A 19,596-nucleotide genomic window follows, 5' to 3' on the forward strand; every position below is an offset into this window, starting at 1 on the left:
AGCGTGAAACAGGGGTGGCGTTAAACCACTAGCATTAGCTTGAAACACAGCGAGCGTTAATGCGTGAAACACGGCGAGGGTAAGCGTGAAAAACGGCGAGCGTCAGCGTGAAACACGGTGAGCGTTAGCGTGAAACACGGCGAGCGTTGGCGCGTGAAACACGGAGAGCGTTAGCGCGTGAAACACGGAGAGCGTTAGCGTTAAACACGGCGAGCATTAGCTTGAAACAGCGAGCGTTAGCGTGAAACACGGCAAGCGTTAGCGCGTGAAACACGGCGAGCGTTGGCGTGAAACACGGTGAGCTTAAGCGTGAAACACGGCGAGCTTTAGTGTGGAACACAGCGAGGGTAAGCGTGAAAAACGGCGAGTGTTAGCGTGAAACACGGTGAGCGTTAGCGTGAAACACACGGCAAGCGTTAGCGCGTGAAACACGGAGAGCGTTAGCGTGAAACATAGCGAGCATTAGCTAGTCTCACACGGCGAGCGGTAGCGTAAAACAGCAAGCGTGAGCTGGAAACAGCAAGCGTTAGCATGAAACAGCAAGCGTTAGCATGAAATGAAGCGTGAAAAACGGCGAGTGTTAGCGTGAAACACGGTGAGCGTTAGCGTGAAACACACGGCAAGCGTTAGCGCGTGAAACACGGAGAGCGTTAGCGTGAAACATAGCGAGCATTAGCTAGTCTCACACGGCGAGCGGTAGCGTAAAACAGCAAGCGTGAGCGTGAAACAGCAAGCGTTAGCATGAAACAGCAAGCGTTAGCATGAAACAGCAAGCGTTAGCGTGAAACACAACGAGCGTTAGCGTGAAAAAAAAAACACATAGCGAGCACCCCCACCCCTACATTGAAACTTGTTATTTTTTAACTTTAACGCGAATATTTTTAAAACTTTTGTGTTTATTGATCAAGTATGGATCAATTTGGAACAATAATTAGTTACGATTGCGTATATCATACTTGTGCTGCGACATCAATGTTATTTATTTTATATATAAAGAAGTCCTTTCTACTACGTTACCTTACGGTCGGTTTTCACCAGGACGCATTTGCAACCCACATCCGATTTTTACTAGAACGTAAGCGCAAGAGAACGCGACTACTTGATTTACTTGCGCTTGCGTTTGACCGATTCTCACTTGTGTTGCGCTTTCGTTTGACCGATTCTCACTTGTGTTGCGCATGTGTTTGACTGATTCTCACTTGTATTCGCTTGCCGTTGACCGATTCTCACTTGTATTCGCTTCCGGTTGACCGATTCTCACTTGTGTTCGCTTGCCGTTGACCGATTCTCACTTGTGTTCGCTTGCCGTTGACCGATTCTCACTTGTATTCGCTTGCCGTTGACCGATTCTCACTTGTCGCGTTTGTGATTGCACTTGTGTCCTAGTAAAGCACATTCTTGTGCCTCGCTACCTAACCGTGCCACGTCTATGTATAAAGCAAATTGTATTGAACGCTCGGCTCCGCTACTTCCCTACAATGATAAGTCTATGTATACAGCATACTCTGGTGCTCCGCTACCCTACAATGATAAGTCTATGTATAACGAACGCATTGTCCAGTGGGTGTGAAAGAAGGTTCATTTATGGTGCAGGGATGTTGTGTAGGCCATGGCTTCCTGTGCAATGGATCGTGACGTCATTTCCGGCGAGTGAAGCACCCATCGAAGATAGACCGAGATCAGAGCTGTAGCGACGCCGGTGATGTGAGACTCGCAGCCCTCTGTAGTAATCCATAGATAGGTTAGGCTTAGATGAATAATCCGTGCATGGTATAGAAGCGAATGGGCTTTTACTATGATTTTCAGTTTCTGCGAACTTTTGTCATTAATTCCCAACCACTTTCTGGCTGCTGTCATTCAAACTAACAGAATTGCATTTCGTGCTTTTTGCTTTCTAGCACATTGTGGTAAGGTGGCGTGATTGGAAACCATTATTTAAGTGCTGACCAATGAAAACGCTACGAAGATTTTCGATGAAAAAAAGCCAAGAGACGATTTAGCTGTTGGAAATCAACAGAAAAAAAAATGCACTGCCACTTCTAGATAGGAATACGCGCAAGATCGGTACCTAACAAATAGATCTAATTTTTTGCGTGCGTCAGTATTCTTAGAGATGCACAGTTTACGTCGAGGGGGCATGAATTAATGAATGCAAGGCAGTCTCGCTTCATTTTCTGTTTCTTGTTCACTGGACTGGTAGATCAAGACCCAAGAAAAGCCCCAAGGGTCAAGAAAGGGGGTGGACAAATTAGGAAATGAAAATAAAAAGGGGCGGGTAATACAATGAATTCGTACCAGAAATCCATCGAAATTGGGTTTGGACCCAGCCCCCCTCCCCCCTGGATCACGTCAAACGTCTAACTATACCAGTGGGGCCCATACCTTCTAGTTCCTTGACGGTCAGGAGGGATCTTGTTGCTCTGCTGTGGCTGGTTTGATACCTGAGGCGAAATTACACATAAAATGAGTGGAAAGACACACTGGAAGGTGTCCGTTTTATGGGGGTTGTATGCTTAATGGTGTCCTCAATACGGAGGTTCCACTGTATTAACTTTGAAAAAAAGTCAGGGGAAGTATTTGTTGTATGGAGTTTGTCGCTTAATGAAGTTCCTGGTATAATCTTGGTAAAACAGTCAGGGAAAGGGTCCGTTATAAAGAGGTTCTTGTGTATAACGTTACTGAAGAATCATCTTACTTACAAGACACCACCAGCTTCATTCAACAAGGCGTCATAATTCGGGTCACCATAGCAACCATTAGGCATCTGCCAGCGGAGCAGCCTTCCCATTCTTTTGAACGAGAGGAACTGGGAATAGCCTAGCAAACCGCACACCGCGGACATCTCTAAGTAGAGGTCAACTTCCTGTTGTGTTTTACCGCGCATGCGCTCAAGGGCGAGCATCTGATAGAATGTATCTGCGCAAATTCTGTCATACACTGGTCTCAGGCTTGCGGGCTCATTTGCGAGACGTAGTCTATCTTGAAACGCCTTAATGCAACCTGAGAATAACGATGAAAAGGTAAAAAAACAAGTTTAAATCACTTTCACGCGGGCCGTAAGGCACTGGCATCCCCCCATTCCCCTTCCCCCCTCCCCCAGTGAAGCCAAGTAGTGTTTTTTTTTTTCAGAAACCTCGTTCCCAGGCCGCTCTCCCATTCCCTGTTATTTGTCTCAGCGGCCAGTGGTGAAAAACGCAAGACTAGTTCCCTTTTTGTTTTGAAATGGCGGCTTTTCATCGGCGAACTGCCACATTTTGGCGAATGCTAAGAGAACTAGCGCAAAGCTAGGCTATAATGTTTAATGTTTCTTTATTACTCCCTCGTTATCAAGCAAATCCGTCATCTTTTGTACAGTATGGTTTTAATGCTGTACAGTAAGTCAAAACAGCGACTTAAGTCAGCCTTTCGTATCTTTACTCGAACGATTAAACACCACTTTTTGCCAGAGCACGCGGAACTGTCGGCTCAGCGCCAACAGGAAAGAAAGAGGGCCCTGGGAACTAGGTTGATTTTTTAACAGTTATTTCAGTAGAGGTAAATGCCCAAATATCATGCTGTTTTTCTAAATAGTATAAAGGGCCCGGGAGAGAGCGAGGGAAACCTATGATAGTCTAAAACGTTAGGGTATCGTTCTCTTTTTCGATGTCGGCCAGCAAAAATATTCTTAAATAGCGGAATTGATCGAGCGTTTTCAAAACAAGACTTCTTGGTATCCTATTCTGTTATGACACAATCAATCAATCAATCAATCAATCAATCAATCAATCAATCAATCAATCAATCAAAAATCAAACAATCAGCCAGCCAGCCAGCCAGCCAGCCAGCCAGATTGCTTTTTACCTCTCTCTTCGCCAAACATGAAGTACAATGCTTGGTGCGTAAGTTCATAACCTAGTGCACCAGGCCTTCTCATGGCTGTCCAGCACGCATCCGTCACGTTGCAGGTCTTACTACCAGGCCCTGCGCTACCAAAAAGTGCCTCCATACAGGGCTGAGGAGCCTGGGTTCCTGCTTTCTTGTCGTTGAAGGCGAGATGGCGTTTGGGAGCTTTGCTTAATTTTCTGAACCGCCGAACAACACTCCAGGTTTTACTGACAACAAATCCGACCTGTTGGTAGTATACGCGATCGGATTTTTGCAGAAAAGGAAGTATCTCAGGGATAAGCTTTGATACTCTGTGAGCTAGACCTTTTATTCTATGGAGTACCCAGGGGTGGTGTTCTTGGACCTCTGGATCTTGTAAAGTTTGAAGCAACACTCCTTGAAAGAAACGGGAAAAAGTTAGAAATGACAGGACGCATTATAAAACATCTATGTGACTTCCCGAAGAGGGCGCAAGCCTGAGAAGATTAAGTAACAAGCCTAAGAAGATAAAGTAACAAGCCTAAGAAGATAAAGTAACAAGCCTAAGAAGATAAAGGAACAAGCCCAAGAAGATAAAGGAACAAGCCTAAGAAGATAAAGTAACAAGCCTAAGAAGATAAAGGAACAAGCCCAAGAAGATAAAGTAACAAGCCTAAGAAGATAGTAAAGAAATGCCCCAAGAGAGGAGAAGACACTCCTCACTTTCACCATGTATCTTAATTTTATCCAAAATAGGCCAATTGCATTTTGGTGATATTCAAAACTGTATGTAGCAGGCTTAAACTAGAAATATAATCAGTATTCCGAATATATAACGCCTATGGAGTCTAAAGAATAGCATTATTGCTAGAAGTTAGATTGGAAAACTTATCCTTATTCGTCAGAAACGTTTTTCTCGCACAAAGACCAGACACACTCTCTTTAGAGATACGGGTGCATCTAGTGATCTACCTTCAGCCATTCGCAAGCCAAGCACAGCATCAAGATTAATGCTCGACATTTCGCGTTCAAGGAAATCGAGCACTCTCTCAAACGACTGCACAAGTGGCGACACAGTCCCGCGGGCCTCGGGAATTTGCGGGACGACGAACTGGACATTGCAGAACCAGCACAAGCAGACTAAAGCTATGAGTCCTGGTTTCATTGTATAGTGAGTGTAGACTCAATAGTGCTAGGTTCAGATGAAATAGCGTCCCATAGCAAAGCAAGACCAGAAACACGTCAAACTAACGTGTGCTTTTAAAAGCATAGGAAATAGTTTGCAAAATAAGTGGTGTATTTATTCATTCAGTTTGAAACGCCCACCCAATAGACAGAGTATGCCATTTGTGATTTGTAGATAAAAATCAGATAAATGCGCGCGAAAATTCATAATATTCTAAAACTTTTACCAGAACAAGCTTAGTTATTATAACTAGTTCGACCAAATCCTATGGTAAATCCTACCTGGGAAGATTATTTACTTTAGGATAGAAATTTTCACTCGCGGGAGAAATATGACGTGTGTTAAATGACGCTGTGTTTCGCCCGAAGGAAGGATATGATGTCGGCAACTAGTCAAGGGTTGACAGATACGATTACTTTACTTTAAGTGTCTCTGCCAGCCGCCATTTTGTCATCCTAACAAAATACAAAACTTGGCTTAGAGGCTATAGAGATATTTCTTAATGCATTTTGTAATAAATTATACAACTTTGTTTTCAAATTGGTTATTACTTTTTTGTATCACATAATTTGTGTGAAAACAATTTAGTGAAAACAATGAAGTCCGGTTGACTAGAGCCCTTTAATATTTTTCATCCAGCTGTTCTCGAGAGCTTCAAGTACACATGGAGGCTATAAACGTCTCATCTATTTTCATCCAGGCCTAATGGTTTGGCGAATTAAGTGAAACTTAGTCTGGGTACTTGCGTTAAAAGATATAAATGGTTTCATTAATGACATGTTTAGGTTGTTAAACGTTTTTTCTTTCCGTTTCTTCAAATTCATGTTTCTTCACTGAAGGGAAAAGATACTTTCATAATTGCTTGAATTGCTTTCTGTAAGTGTTTTTCATAATTTTATTGCGGAAGCTGTTCTTTTTTTGTTGCAATATAAACACTTTGAATTCGAAAACGAAAATAGGAATGTTGAGACTAGAGTAATTCTTGGCAAACTATTCTTAGTTTGGGTTTGACATTTAGGGGTACAGAAAAAGTACACGAAAAACGCCAAAGACGTGGACTAGGCGTGAAAAGCAACCACTTAGGGTAGTGGCGGAAAGGGATTTCATATTCTTCAAGGCAAACACGGCTGGATTCGTGACTTCACTACTTATGAGGTTATAAATATTTCTTTTTGAGAAATGGGGTTCGCTGTTTGCTTTCAAGAAGATTTGATGGATTTTGTTTTGTATCCACGTCCTTTCCTGCCCCTTTCCATGACTTCATTACATATGAGGTCAGGAAAGTTTCTTTTAGGGTGGTGAATTCTTAATTTTTTTTTAATCACTAGTATCATAGATATACTGTATTTTTCCAGGATACAAGCGGCAATAGAAATCAAGAGCCCGGCTTGGCTATCCAGTATACATAATAACAGGTCCGTTCAGGTCCCTCATCAATGGGTTACCGAAACACTGTAAATTCCAACGTTCTAGAATTCAAGAATGAGCCCGGAGTTATCACTTAAGTACGTGATGCGAGCCCACTTGAAATGGAGTTCGAGATTGATCCTTTCCATTAAAATGTGAGTAAAGTATAGCAAAGATTAAACTTGACGGATTTATAAGAGCACATTTATATCAAAGCTGCTTCCGCGCAATGCACGACTCCACGAGGGGTGTCGCTAATACGCCCACGTGTTTCGTGCAAGCGATGGGGCCACTCTTCCGGATCACATAACGTCTCTTGTAAATGGAACACAGAGACAATTTACTGCGGCTTTCATTGATCTGCGAACTCTCGAGGCAATTTCCAGCTGATATTAATATGTCACAATTTGGCGTCTATTTGAATGTAGCTGAGTGATTCGACGCCTGTACTCGCTAGTGCCACGAATATTCTTAAATGAAAACGTTATCTAGCGCCAACAACTGAATAGTTTTCTTGTCTGATGCCGCATGCTGGCATAACCAGACGCGCTAAAAGTTAGTACAAGGCAACTGTCAAAGATAATACAAGGCAACCTTGCCAAAGCGGTATCTCTAGTTTATCTGTTAATAAAAGAAGGCAACAACGTATATACATTGAGAATATAACTATTTAATCAAAGTAGTGGTTTACAAATCAATTTTTGATAACTTTAAGCTATGAACAATCGAACAGCTTTTAAATGGCCAGCCTTCTTTGGGGCCGGAGGTGACCTCGAGTGAGCACTCGACATAAAACGACCGTAGAGTTTTAAGGCGATTACCGAAAATAAATGTACCTCTCGTAGGATGGTCAGCATCCAAACGGTCATCTTACGTTAGAATTTTAGCCTTATAAGGCGATTACAATACATCCTAGACAAATACTCATATCAGGCAGGCTGTCACACTTGGTAGGGCAAGTTCACTTAGTCTACCTAGACTATTACGATTTTTTCTATAAAAATATTCTTTTAACGCGTCAATTTTTTGTGCATAGAGAACTAAATTCCCTTTTATAATCCCCCTATTTTATTAGATACATCTATTACAAAAAAGTGTAATTCCTCTGCAAGGAGAAAATTGACTAACTATATAGTATGACCTCTCTTTTTAAAATATCTGAAATGTGGTGAAAATTTGCGAACTTTCCAAGTAACCACTGCAAGTGCTGAAAGAGAAACACAGACAATAGCTAACTCCGGAACTTTCGATGATCCCAGAGTATTTTCAGTGTTTAAGGCAGCACCTGCCAACTGTTCATGAGAGCCCATTATATGGCGAAGAAAGAGAGGCCCTTCCTTGTTGGTTGATTTTCTGACTTGCTCAGCCTCAGATAAGCCATCAAACATGGGGCTTTGTTTCTGTGGGGCATTGTGCACAAGCCATCGCAAGTACACCCCTAGTAGCCCCGTAGCCACTCCAGTAATATGAGACATGCACCCATCTAAAGGAAAAAATGAGTAGAGATTTTTTAATAATCTTTGTTTGTAAGGAACAGCAAAGACAGAAGGAAAGTGCATGCTTGGGTCAGGCGGTGTCAAGATTTCAGGATCAGAATTCATTTGGAGCACTTGCATAGAGTTTTGGCCAAATAAAAGCTGAGCAAATCTTATCAAAATTGCCTCAAATCTAGCAAAAAACTGAAACACAGGTTTCTTAAAAACTTTTAAAAATTTAACACAATAATTTCAGAATGTAGTTTACCTTCAAGGGCCTTTTCAACCAGCAAGGATCGCATTGTCTTCATACTCAAGAGTTTCCTACAAAACAAAGAAAATAAATATTTATTTAAAAAATGGTAAATTGAAGATACTTTCAAGAAACTAAACAGATATTGAGAAAGTCTAACCTGGCACTTGCGACTTGTTTAATGTCTCGTCTGCTTATTTCCTCATACTGCGGGATCCGGCCATATATCCTGCCCTTGTCATACGATATGTCATAGACGTCTCTATCATCATTGCTCTCATCATCGCCATAGCAACCCTTAGCATTCTGCCAGCTTAGAATATTTTTTAATCTATTCTTAGAAAGGAACCTGGAGTACCCCATCATCCCGCAGACCATTGCTTGCTCCATATACAAATCCCGCCCATCTGAGTTGGGGTGCTTCTCGAACTCTACCATCTGCGGGTACATACTGGCACAAATGCGGTCATATACTTGCTGGAGACCAGTACCACTCTTGGACTTTTTAATCTTTTCATCAAGCTTGTTTCTACAACCTGGTTAACAAATAAAATGATTTTTAAGCAAGAAGATACTAAGTTTACTTTATGACAAAATAATGGCAGATCAAAATTCTTTAATTATTCACACTTGTCATATTTATGGAACTTAAACAATGACATCTTTGGATGATGAACACAACCATAAGAAGAGGGTCTTACGCTACTGCAGCACTATCAGGTTTCTTATGTTTACATGCATGAGGCAGCAAATAAGTCTTCTTTCACTGGGTTAGGACAAGACTTTAAAAAGAAGAAAAACAACTACTTCCAGTTGTCCCTGTCTTTGACAAAGGTGTTTGCTTAAGCTCTCTACTATATAGTACACACCTTGCGTCTCTCCTAGCAACAGGAATAGAGCTTGATGCGTGAGAGTATAGCCTCCTGCACCCTTAAACATCATCATCCTCCAACAGCTATCAGATAGCCGACACGGAACTTTGATTTCTCCAGTTCCTGACATTTCCTCCATGCATTTATCACTTGTGTCTTCATCAAATTCTATGCTCTCTCTCTTGTTCACAGGGACAATGAGTGCCACATCTAGTTTTCTAAAGGCTTTGAATTCAAGCCAAGGACCCGATACTTGTTTCTTGAACCGATGGAAGTATGCAGGATTGTGCTTCTGAAGATAGGGTAAAGCTCTTTTGGAAATTTGACCAGCTCGAGTCCAAAGTGCTCTGATAGAATTGAAATCCCTTCTGCTCAAGAACACCTTTCCCCCTTTAAACTCTTCCAATATTTTTTTAAGTGACCCTATTAAAAACAAAATAAAAATTAAACATTTATTATAGAGTAATACAATAAAAATTGTGAATTTCATTGGGTTTAATCCTTTTGTAAACATCAATTTCATCGCCAAAACATCAAAGCACACTAACAAGTGAAATTAAATTGAATCTAATGCATTCAAATCGAATTTTATTTGCTTGATCGGCTATAAAAAAATCAGCCGATAAATAATTTGATATAAAAAGAAAGTAATTATAAAGATATAATTAAGCTAATCTATTATTGATTACCTATACGGTATCAATAATGATTAGGTTTCTGGTTTCTCTCAATGTGATAAACAGGTCAGTCATATTGAAAGTATCATATCCCTAATCTTTTGTTAAAAAAATAGCGAACAAATGCAATATAGAATTCATGGACTAAAAGAAACATTAATAGAAATATCTTTAAAATAGTTTGTGGTGTATAAAAAATTGATATTCAAACTTTAAATTTAAGTATATATATTTCAATCAGTAAAACTTAAGCTATCAGCAACTTTTCGAGCTATAACTTACTCATCTCTTACCTTCGGCCACGCGTAAACCATAGACTCCATCTAAGTTGACCGTCTTGTGATCGTGGTCATAAAAAGTCAGGACTCTATTCAAAGCGTCCAGCAAATTGTTAGTGAGTTCCCTATCTTTATCGACTTGACTAGTGAAGGCGGTTGACCCAAAAGAGGCGGCCAAAAACAAAATAACGTAGCTGAAATTGTTTACACCCATAGTACATGAAGTCAGAAGTCACGACGCCAGCAAACAGAGTCTAGATCCATGTGTATGAAATTCTAGCAAGTCTTTTCGCCTATTTAAACTCGGTTCGCCCACTTGATTGCTAATTCAATTCAAATTCCTGTCCCATGCAGATCGTTGCGGGGCGACCTCAAAGGGCTTCCGACAAAGCAAGAATTCTCTTTGTTTTTCTCGCCTACGCTGATAAATGACTGTTTAAGCAGTTGAAATATAAATTGCGTGGGGTGTATACAGCTGCTTGGCCGTATCAATAGCCGGTAAAAGAGATCTTGAAGCCATCCGTCAGAAACAACAAACAGAATCGTTTCAGCAAAACAGGAACCTTTTCAAGAATTATATCTTGGTGACGTCATAGAGCACAGGGAGCCCAAGTATTAGCCTTAAATGCTGAGGGGGATAGCAAGGGCTGGAGGAACGGGATATGTCAGGCTAAATTCAAAAAGACCACGAGATCCTCTCTAAATTGCATTGTTTTTCAACACGCTCTCCAGGTCAACTTTAAAAATCAAGTGACATAGGAATTTCGGTAATATAAATCAAAACTAATTAATCTGAGTTCTGCTTCTACTGGGTGAGACTTGCTTAATGTAAAGAAATGCTTGCTACGCAGGCATTTGCACTTGGGTTTGTTATATTTTTATAGTTTTCAAAGAATGCCCCTCTCTAATAAACGCCTCCTATCTATTGACCATCTATTGACCATAGACATTTAATAAACGCCCCGGGCACTTATAAGATCATTTACGGTTGACTGGTTTTGAAAGTGGATGGTTAATTAAAATTGGGTGAATGTTTTTAATTCAGCCATAAATCTATCTTATGGGTTAAAAAATGCAATTATTTTAATTCCTAAAATAATAAATTAGTTTCAACTCACACACAAATTTCTATAAATAGTAAATAAGTAACATTTCAAAAACAATTATTCTAATTCCTATAAAAGGTAAATTCCTAGTTACAATTCATCACATGATTCTCAGAAGAGAAATTACCCTGTATCTTAATCTTCTTTTAGACATTATGTACACTACTAGTGCAAGTATAACTATTACTGTGGAATATTTAATCCATGTATCAAATTTGTCAGCTTTCATATCATGCTCTGATTGAGTTCCTGTGCCCATAATATCATACAGCCAAAGGATGTACATCCCTAGGAGTCCCACAGCAACACCAGATATATGCAATTCACAGCCATCTGTGGAAGAAAAATAGGCCCTAAGTTAGAAAAAATAACAGAATAACCAATATCTCTAGTTACACATACAAATCTTGATTAATATATAAAAACCTTTTAATGTTTTCGCCACTTTCAGCTTTCGCATAGTTGTTTTTGTTTCCCTGTGTAGCAAGACAATCATTAAGAATTATTAGAAATGCATGATCAAGCACAGCTGGTAAAAAATTCATATAAGGTAGCAGAAAAACAGCAGGGAAAGCTAAAAAGAACAAAGGTGTCCAAACAGTAGGGAGATTAAATTAACACTGCCTTTTGTGCTCCTAGTTTCAATGTCGCTGCCAGTATTAGTTCCGTACAGTAACTTTGCATGGTTGGGTCTGTGTAGGCAAAACACAACCTCTGAGGATGGCACCATATGATAGGTCAGCATCAAACTAAGATCTCCGAAAAGCTTTGTTTTAGAGCACATCCATATTGTATGTGCAGCTACATCTAGGTGTTTATCCAGTCAGTCACATGAAACATATTGCAATCAGAGTGGTTACATAATATATGAAACTCAAGGGTGATTGCGGTCACTTGGATAAAAAACTTTTGTTTACTTTTAGGGCGATCAAGTTGTTTAGCAATTGCTTGGTTGCCTCTATCTTTCTAATTGCAAAAAAAAAACATGTTTAAACTAAACACTGTGACTAGGGGAAATTTTACTATAGGGGGGGTGAATAGGGGTATGTAAATCCGCCGGTCCGCAACATTTTCGGGGCAAATCCATGGATCCGCAGATATTTTTAGATCCGCATGGTTTGACAGATAAACAATAGCATCGATTGAAATTCATTTAAAATCCGAAATTCGACCGTCAAAGCAGTCAAAATCCGAAATCCGTGCCCAAATTGTCAACAGATCCATGATCCGCTGTATTCCCAAAATCCACCATTCTGCTGAAATAATCATCAAAATCCGTAATCTGTGAGCATTTCAGGGCTGAATCCGCCGATACGCAAAACTATTACCACCCCCCTATAGGCCTGAATCAAAATAATTAAAATAAAATAATACCTCTTCGCCACCACAAAAACTAGAAAATATATATTATACATGTAGTCTGCTTACCAGGTATCCTCATCTTCATACTCATCCTCTGGCTTCCTAATGATGTCGCCATGAAAACCAAAACAACCCTTAGGGTGCTGCCAGGCTAGGATTTGCTGTAGCTGCCGCAGGCTGAGGAACTCCTCATATCCCAGCATGCTTCCAACTACACACTGCTCCAGGTACAGGTCCATGTCACCAAGGCTTTGATTGACACTTACAAAGACTTTTGCTTCTTGTGACTTCATTTGGGGATACATAAAGGCACAACGACTTGCAAAGAACTGATTAATGCCACCATAGAATTTCGATTTCTTTAACAAATTATTAATAACTTGTGTGCAGCCTATGAAAAAGACAAAATCATAAAAAAAGATTAAAATGAATAAAAGCTTATATGGCAGCCTATGAGTTTGATGCCAACTAAAAAAGATGTTGAGGGTGGTGATGATGAAGGTGATGATAACAGTTTTTATGAGTGATAGTATGTAAGGATATGATGATTATTGTTTAATATTAACAAAAAGATAACAGTTATGTTGATGAGATTATAGTGATTTTGGTTGTGGTGATGGAAGTAAGGCCTAGTTCATACGCCATCCTTCAAAGGGGCATTTCTAAAGCAAATACATGTGCCAAATGAACGAGGTTGATTGTTTCATCTCCATTTGCATAAGGAACAGCACACGGAAAGAACAGCGTATGATCATGATTATGGTTTCAGATGTGGATGAGGATGACGCTATGCTTGCAGTGATTTTATTTTTCTGCCTGCCAAGGGAGTATTTGCACCCCATGTGCCCACCCCATATGACCCACCCCATGTGCCCACCCCATATGACCCACCCCATGTGCCCACCCCATATGACCCACCCCATGTGCCCACCCCATATGACCCACCCCATATGACCCACCCCATGTGCCCACCCCATATGACCCACCCAATATGACCCACCCCATGTGCCCACCCCATATGACCCACCCAATATGACCCACCCCATATGACCCACCCCATATGACCCACCCCATGTGCCCACCCCATATGACCCACCCCATATGACCCACCCCATATGACCCACCCCATATGACCCACCCCATGTGACCCACCCCATATGACCCACCCCATATGACCCACCCCATGTGCCCACCCCATATGACCCACCCCATGTGCCCACCCCATATGACCCACCCCATATGACCCACCCCATATGACCCACCCCATATGACCCACCCCATGTGCCCACCCCATATGACCCACCCAATATGACCCACCCCATATGACCCACCCCATATGACCCACCCCATGTGCCCACCCCATATGACCCACCCCATATGACCCACCCCATGTGCCCACCCCATATGACCCACCCCATGTGCCCACCCCATATGACCCACCCCATATGACCCACCCCATGTGCCCACCCCATATGACCCACCCAATATGACCCACCCCATGTGCCCACCCCATATGACCCACCCCATATGACCCACCCCATATGACCCACCCCATGTGCCCACCTCATATGACCCACCCCATGTGCCCACCCCATATGACCCACCCCATATGACCCACCCCATGTGCCCACCTCATATGACCCACCCCATGTGCCCAAACCATATGACCCACCCCATGTGCCCACCCCATATGACCCACCCCATATGACCCACCCCATGTGCCCACCTCATATGACCCACCCCATGTGCCCAAACCATATGACCCACCCCATGTGCCCACCCCATATGACCCACCCAATATGACCCACCCCATGTGCCCAAACCATATGACCCACCCCATGTGCCCACCCCATATGACCCACCCCATATGACCCACCCCATGTGCCCACCTCATATGACCCACTCCTTGGTCCACCCCATATGACCCACCCAATATGACCCACCCCATGTGCACAACCCATAAAACCACCCTATATGCACACCCCATATGACCCACCCCATGTGCCCAAACCATATGACCCACCCCATGTGCGCACTCCATATGACCCACCCCATATGACCTACCCATATGACCCACCCCATATGACCCACCCCATATGGCCCACCCCATATGACCCACCCCATATGACCTACCCATATGACCAACCCCATATGACCCACCCCATATGACCCACCCCATATGACCCACCCCATGTGACCCACCCCATATGACCCACCCCATATGACCTACCCCATATGACCCACCCCATGTGCGCACTCCATATGACCCACCCCATATGACCTACCCATATGACCCACCCCATATGACCCACCCCATATGGCCCACCCCATATGACCCACCCCATATGACCTACCCATATGACCCACCCCATGTGACCCACCCCATATGACCCACCCCATATGACCTACCCCATATGACCTACCCCATATGACCCACCCCATGTGCGCACTCCATATGACCCACCCCATATGACCTACCCATATGACCTACCCATATGACCCACCCCATGTGACCCACCCCATATGACCCACCCCATATGACCTACCCCATATGACCTACCCCATATGACCCACCCCATGTGCGCACTCCATATGACCCACCCCATATGACCCACCCCATATGACCTACCCATATGACCCACCCCATGTGCACACCCCATATGACCCACCCCATATGACCCACCCCATATGACCCACCCCATGTGACCCACCCCATATGACCCACCCCATATGACCTACCCCATATGACCCACCCCATATGACCCACCCCATGTGCACACCCCATATGACCCACCCCATATGACCCACCCCATGTGCCCACCACATATGACCCACCCCATATGAACCACCCCATGACCCACCCCATATGACCCACCCCATGTGCACACCCCATATGACCCACCCCATATGACCCACCCATATGACCCACCCCATGTGCCCAAACCATATGACCCACCCCATGTGCGCACTCCATATGACCCACCCCATGTGCCCACCCCATATGCACACCCCATATGACCCAACCCATATGACCCACCCCATATGACCCACCCCATGACCCACCCCATATGACCCACCCCATGTGCGCACTCCATATGACCCACCCCATGTGCCCACCCCATATGCACACCCCATATGACCCAACCCATATGACCCACCCCATATGACCCACCCCATATGACCCACCCCATATGACCCACCCCATATGACCCACCCCATATGACCCACCCCATGTGCCCACCCCATATGCACACCCCATATGACCCACCCCATATAACCCACCCCATGTGCACACCCCATATGACCCACCCCATATAACCCACCCTATATGACCCACCCCATGACCCACCCCATATGACCCACCCCATGTGCGCACTCCATATGACCCACCCCATGTGCCCACCCCATATGCACACCCCATATGACCCAACCCATATGACCCACCCCATGTGCCCACCCCATATGCACACCCCATATGACACAAACCCATATGACCCACCCCATGTGCCCACCCTTAGCTAGTCATGCATGAATATAGGTGAAGACAAAACAAAAGTCTGATTGATGACTTACCTCTTTTGACTGCCAGCATAAAATATAGCAATTGATGTGTAAGAAAGTAGTCCTTTGAGCCAGCCACAAAAATTAATTTCCAACACTTAGTTGAAACTGTGCATGGCCTAATTTTCTTGTTTTCACGACCAATAAGGGCCATGAAACACTCATCCAATTCAAGTTCAGGTTCAGACCCCAAGCCAAGATCCTTTTCTGTCTTAATTTGTGGAATTTTTAAGGTCCTATCCAGAGGTCTGAAATCTCTAATCACATTCCATTCAGTCTGAGCGGTAAAGCCAACGGTTTCAAAGTATTCTTGGTTAGCTTCGTATGCAAATGCTAATGATTTGTTAGCAATAGCTCCAGCGTGGATGAACAAGTGTTTTATTTCAAGTTCTAGGGATCTTATGCGATGAGTCTTAAGGCCACCTCTTTCAATGTTGTTCAAAAGCTTGTGAAGGGCACCTGATTGATTTCAAAAACAAATTAGCATATTAGAATATATGATAATCATTACATTTGCATATGAATTCAATAATGTAGGGTTTATGCTGACAGGAATTTGGGCAGGGTTGTTTTTTTGTTTTTTTTGTTTTTTTAGGGTAGGGTCATTATTTAATGGAGGGGAGGGCTGCAATGTTTGGGGATAAGTTTTGCAATGTTGTGAGCGCTGATTTGGGGGAGGGCCTCAATTTATAAACAGGTTTTAGGGGAGGTATTCTGATCAAATTCTGAGCCTCCTGATAGTATGGAATTTCAATTTTTTTGGGGAAAGCCCCAGACCCCCCAAAATTAAATAAATACATATAATGAGCCTCTTGCAAGTACGTTTGGCTGGCGCTTCTATTTGTTTTATCATTTGAAGTTTTGTTTTTTCAAATTTCCATTCAGGTCACCCACTCCCACCCCCCCACTAATTTTTAAGATTGGTAGTATGAGAAGATATACAAAAAATTCTGGTGGACAATGATGCTATTTAGGTTTAAACATTTCACGAGGGAGTATGCCCCTGGACCCCCAATATACAATACTATATAAACCCCTCGAATATGTGCTTGCAATCAACACTACTTCTGACTTGATGATGTTTAAAGGCTGTACCTCGCCGCTAGACTTATTATTTTAATAAAGTAACCAATACAACCAAAAATTTTATGTGAATAAAGTTAATGGATTTAGCTGTTTTTGTTCTTGGTTGCTTTTATGGGGGAGGGTCACCATTTTTGGGCTTTAAATAAGGGGGAGGGGCAAAAAATTTTAACCGGAAAATTCAACTTAGCAGACCTCTCCCCACCCCCCCCCCCCCCCCCCGTCCACCCCCCGATAAATAAAAACCTTTCCCTTGCTGACCATATTATTCCTCTTAGGTTAACCTGAGTATCAGGGCCTCCTATGTTTCTATCGCGCCGGCGAGAAACAAGACAAGGGCCTGATACAAGTACTGTTCAAATCACATGCAAAGGGTACTTGAATGGGACGCGCTGATTGGTTCAGCTATATATAGTATCCTAGCCCGTCGACTGCTCGTTCTCAGAGTAATGGCGGACTCCAAAAGTGCTTTTGACCTTGCGTTAGCAAAATCTGAGAAATCTTGCTCTATAACATTTCAAAAAATATATTTTCCTCTCTTCATCTTCTTCGGAAAAATTCCGCCTGATACTCTGGTTAGATGTTCAAATGTCTTGCCCAGGCCGGTCATTTCGCGTGTTTATTTCTCATTGGTATCGTTTTTCGAAGCGAAGATCTACTAGTTATATCATAGGCGCTGGATGTCTTAGAAGCTCCTTAATACTACAGACATCATAAGTCGTGGCAATAAAATTTTTAGACAGACCAGGTGACGAATATTCAAGAAATTTGTTTGTGAGAGCACGAAGAATGCTTGGGATTGTTTGCGTCACTTCCAGCGAGTTGTTGATTTAGTGAGCTTATCAAATAATGGCATTTGTGTTCAAGCAGCCTGTAGTAAATTGGTGATGTGAATATCCTGTAGTAATTTATTGATGTGTGGATCTGCATGGTCATATACTTAAATTGTTAATCTCCTGAGTCGTGAACTACCTTTGCGTTTCAATTCATTTACCCTCACCGGGGTTCATCGTTACTAAAATTATTATCCTTGCATATAGCACCAATGTAGTTTTGTTTTACATAAATGATGTTTATAATTTGATTTGGGCATTTGATTGTGCCACCACGCGGGTCATTGGAAAATTGACAGCCGACGTATTTTACATTTTTGACAGCAGCCTGAAAAGGGGCATCAGGCGTCGCGTCTAGTATTTGTGTCAGGCGTACTTTTATTTTTCTTCTTCGACTTTTGAAAAATAAAATAGCCTGATACTCAGGCTACTCTTAGGTATCTTTTACTAGATCACATTGTTTCACAATTTTCTGTCATTTCAGCTGACCCCCCAGTGAAGTGAGAGCCCCTTATCCCCTCCCCCCCAGCTAAGGGCGTTGACGATCAACTTGCATTGATTGGATGTTGAGGAGGGGGAGTGATTATCTCATTGAAAAAGTTGAAAAAAAAAAATAGAAAACACAAAGCACATTGACAGTGACCAAGCCAAACAATGTCAAAATACTTCTGCCAACAATAACAAAACCAAAACAATAGCATTTGCTGATGCTATTAGTACAATAATTTGGATGTGTTGATACTATCCAATTAGGCTGTGAAGTACTCATCACATGTCTCAGTATCCTGGGAGACCAGGAAATATAGAAAGAATGAGAAATTTGCCCTTTTTATAATCTGATATTTGAATATTCAATAAACTTTTGGGTATAATTTAGGCGAGAAAGAACATATAAGTGTCTATCGTATGGAAGGTCATGAAACTATAAGTAAGCTTAAGTTACTTAATATAATTATTGACATTTACAGCACACTCATCTTGAGACATGTCTCTTACCTTGCATTACCCTAACTCCAAAGATGGAATCCACGATCATCTCTCGCTGGTTTTGCTTGAGATATTGAAGCAATTTGCGAGAGGCTTCAATGACATTCCTCAGTGCTTCTCCGAAGTGTTTTTTGGAAGTCTGGCTTTCGCAAGCTCCACCACAAAAACACGCGAGAAAAACAAACAACCATAACACACGCATCCTCTGTAATAAAATTGGTGCTAATCTTATCTTGATTAAAATCAAAATATTCCTCTAAACGTACTGACCCCTTTTCAGATTCAATGGCAGAGTTGCTACAAGTGCGACCTGTTGATGAGCCAGTTACCCGAGCATGAGTGCAAATTATCATTAAAATTTCCGGTTGATTTGGATGCACAAACATCAAGACGAAAACTCGAAACGGTCCACGTCCTCTCTACACATTCCTCCAGGGTCTTTTGGTTTCCCTTGTTGCACGGCCTTTTTGTCATGGATGCGGGAGCCCTGTACCCACAGGTACCCACTTTGTAGATTTGATGTCTCCGCTCCTTCCAGTCGATCCCTTTATTCCGGGACTTTTACCTTCTCTGTCCTACTAGCCAAGGTATAGTTTAAAGCTAATTATCCTTAACGGGATATATGCATTTCAAGCCTTTTCTGAGCAGGGTCGTTCTACCCTGGGTACCGGGT

General features: G+C 42.5%; 3 protein-coding genes and 1 long non-coding RNA gene across 4 annotated transcripts; 1 reads left to right on the forward strand and 3 right to left on the reverse strand.

The window, feature by feature from the left end:
• Positions 1 to 1,231: 1,231 nt before the first annotated feature.
• Positions 1,232 to 5,173, reverse strand: LOC5514938 (UPF0764 protein C16orf89 homolog). Its single transcript, XM_032384500.2, has 5 exons — positions 4,816 to 5,173; positions 3,841 to 4,260; positions 2,700 to 3,000; positions 2,383 to 2,441; positions 1,232 to 1,721 (listed from the first exon to the last, which is right to left on the reverse strand). Exons 1-5 carry the CDS (start codon positions 5,006 to 5,008, stop codon positions 1,579 to 1,581), a joined length of 1,116 nt encoding a protein of 371 aa, XP_032240391.2. The 5' UTR covers positions 5,009 to 5,173; the 3' UTR covers positions 1,232 to 1,578.
• A 560-nt stretch (positions 5,174 to 5,733) lies between these two features.
• LOC116619583 lies at positions 5,734 to 6,584 on the forward strand. Its single transcript, XR_004296756.2, has 2 exons — positions 5,734 to 6,184; positions 6,385 to 6,584. It is a non-coding gene; the product is annotated as an uncharacterized LOC116619583 (long non-coding RNA).
• A 502-nt stretch (positions 6,585 to 7,086) lies between these two features.
• On the reverse strand, positions 7,087 to 10,579 carry LOC5514898 (UPF0764 protein C16orf89 homolog). Its single transcript, XM_032384498.2, has 5 exons — positions 10,007 to 10,579; positions 9,034 to 9,459; positions 8,325 to 8,700; positions 8,180 to 8,235; positions 7,087 to 7,919 (listed from the first exon to the last, which is right to left on the reverse strand). The coding sequence occupies exons 1-5, from the start codon at positions 10,203 to 10,205 to the stop codon at positions 7,564 to 7,566; spliced, it is 1,413 nt and encodes a 470-aa protein (XP_032240389.2). The 5' UTR covers positions 10,206 to 10,579; the 3' UTR covers positions 7,087 to 7,563.
• Positions 10,580 to 11,052: 473 nt separating this feature from the next.
• On the reverse strand, positions 11,053 to 19,561 carry LOC5514899 (UPF0764 protein C16orf89 homolog). The gene is made up of 5 exons (XM_001635053.3): positions 18,933 to 19,561; positions 16,033 to 16,479; positions 12,526 to 12,850; positions 11,524 to 11,573; positions 11,053 to 11,430 (listed from the first exon to the last, which is right to left on the reverse strand). Exons 1-5 carry the CDS (start codon positions 19,123 to 19,125, stop codon positions 11,198 to 11,200), a joined length of 1,248 nt encoding a protein of 415 aa, XP_001635103.3. The 5' UTR covers positions 19,126 to 19,561; the 3' UTR covers positions 11,053 to 11,197.
• Positions 19,562 to 19,596: the final 35 nt, after the last annotated feature.

The sequence above is a fragment of the Nematostella vectensis genome, chromosome 7 (assembly GCF_932526225.1).
Source record: "Nematostella vectensis chromosome 7, jaNemVect1.1, whole genome shotgun sequence".
NCBI lineage: Eukaryota > Metazoa > Cnidaria > Anthozoa > Actiniaria > Edwardsiidae > Nematostella > Nematostella vectensis.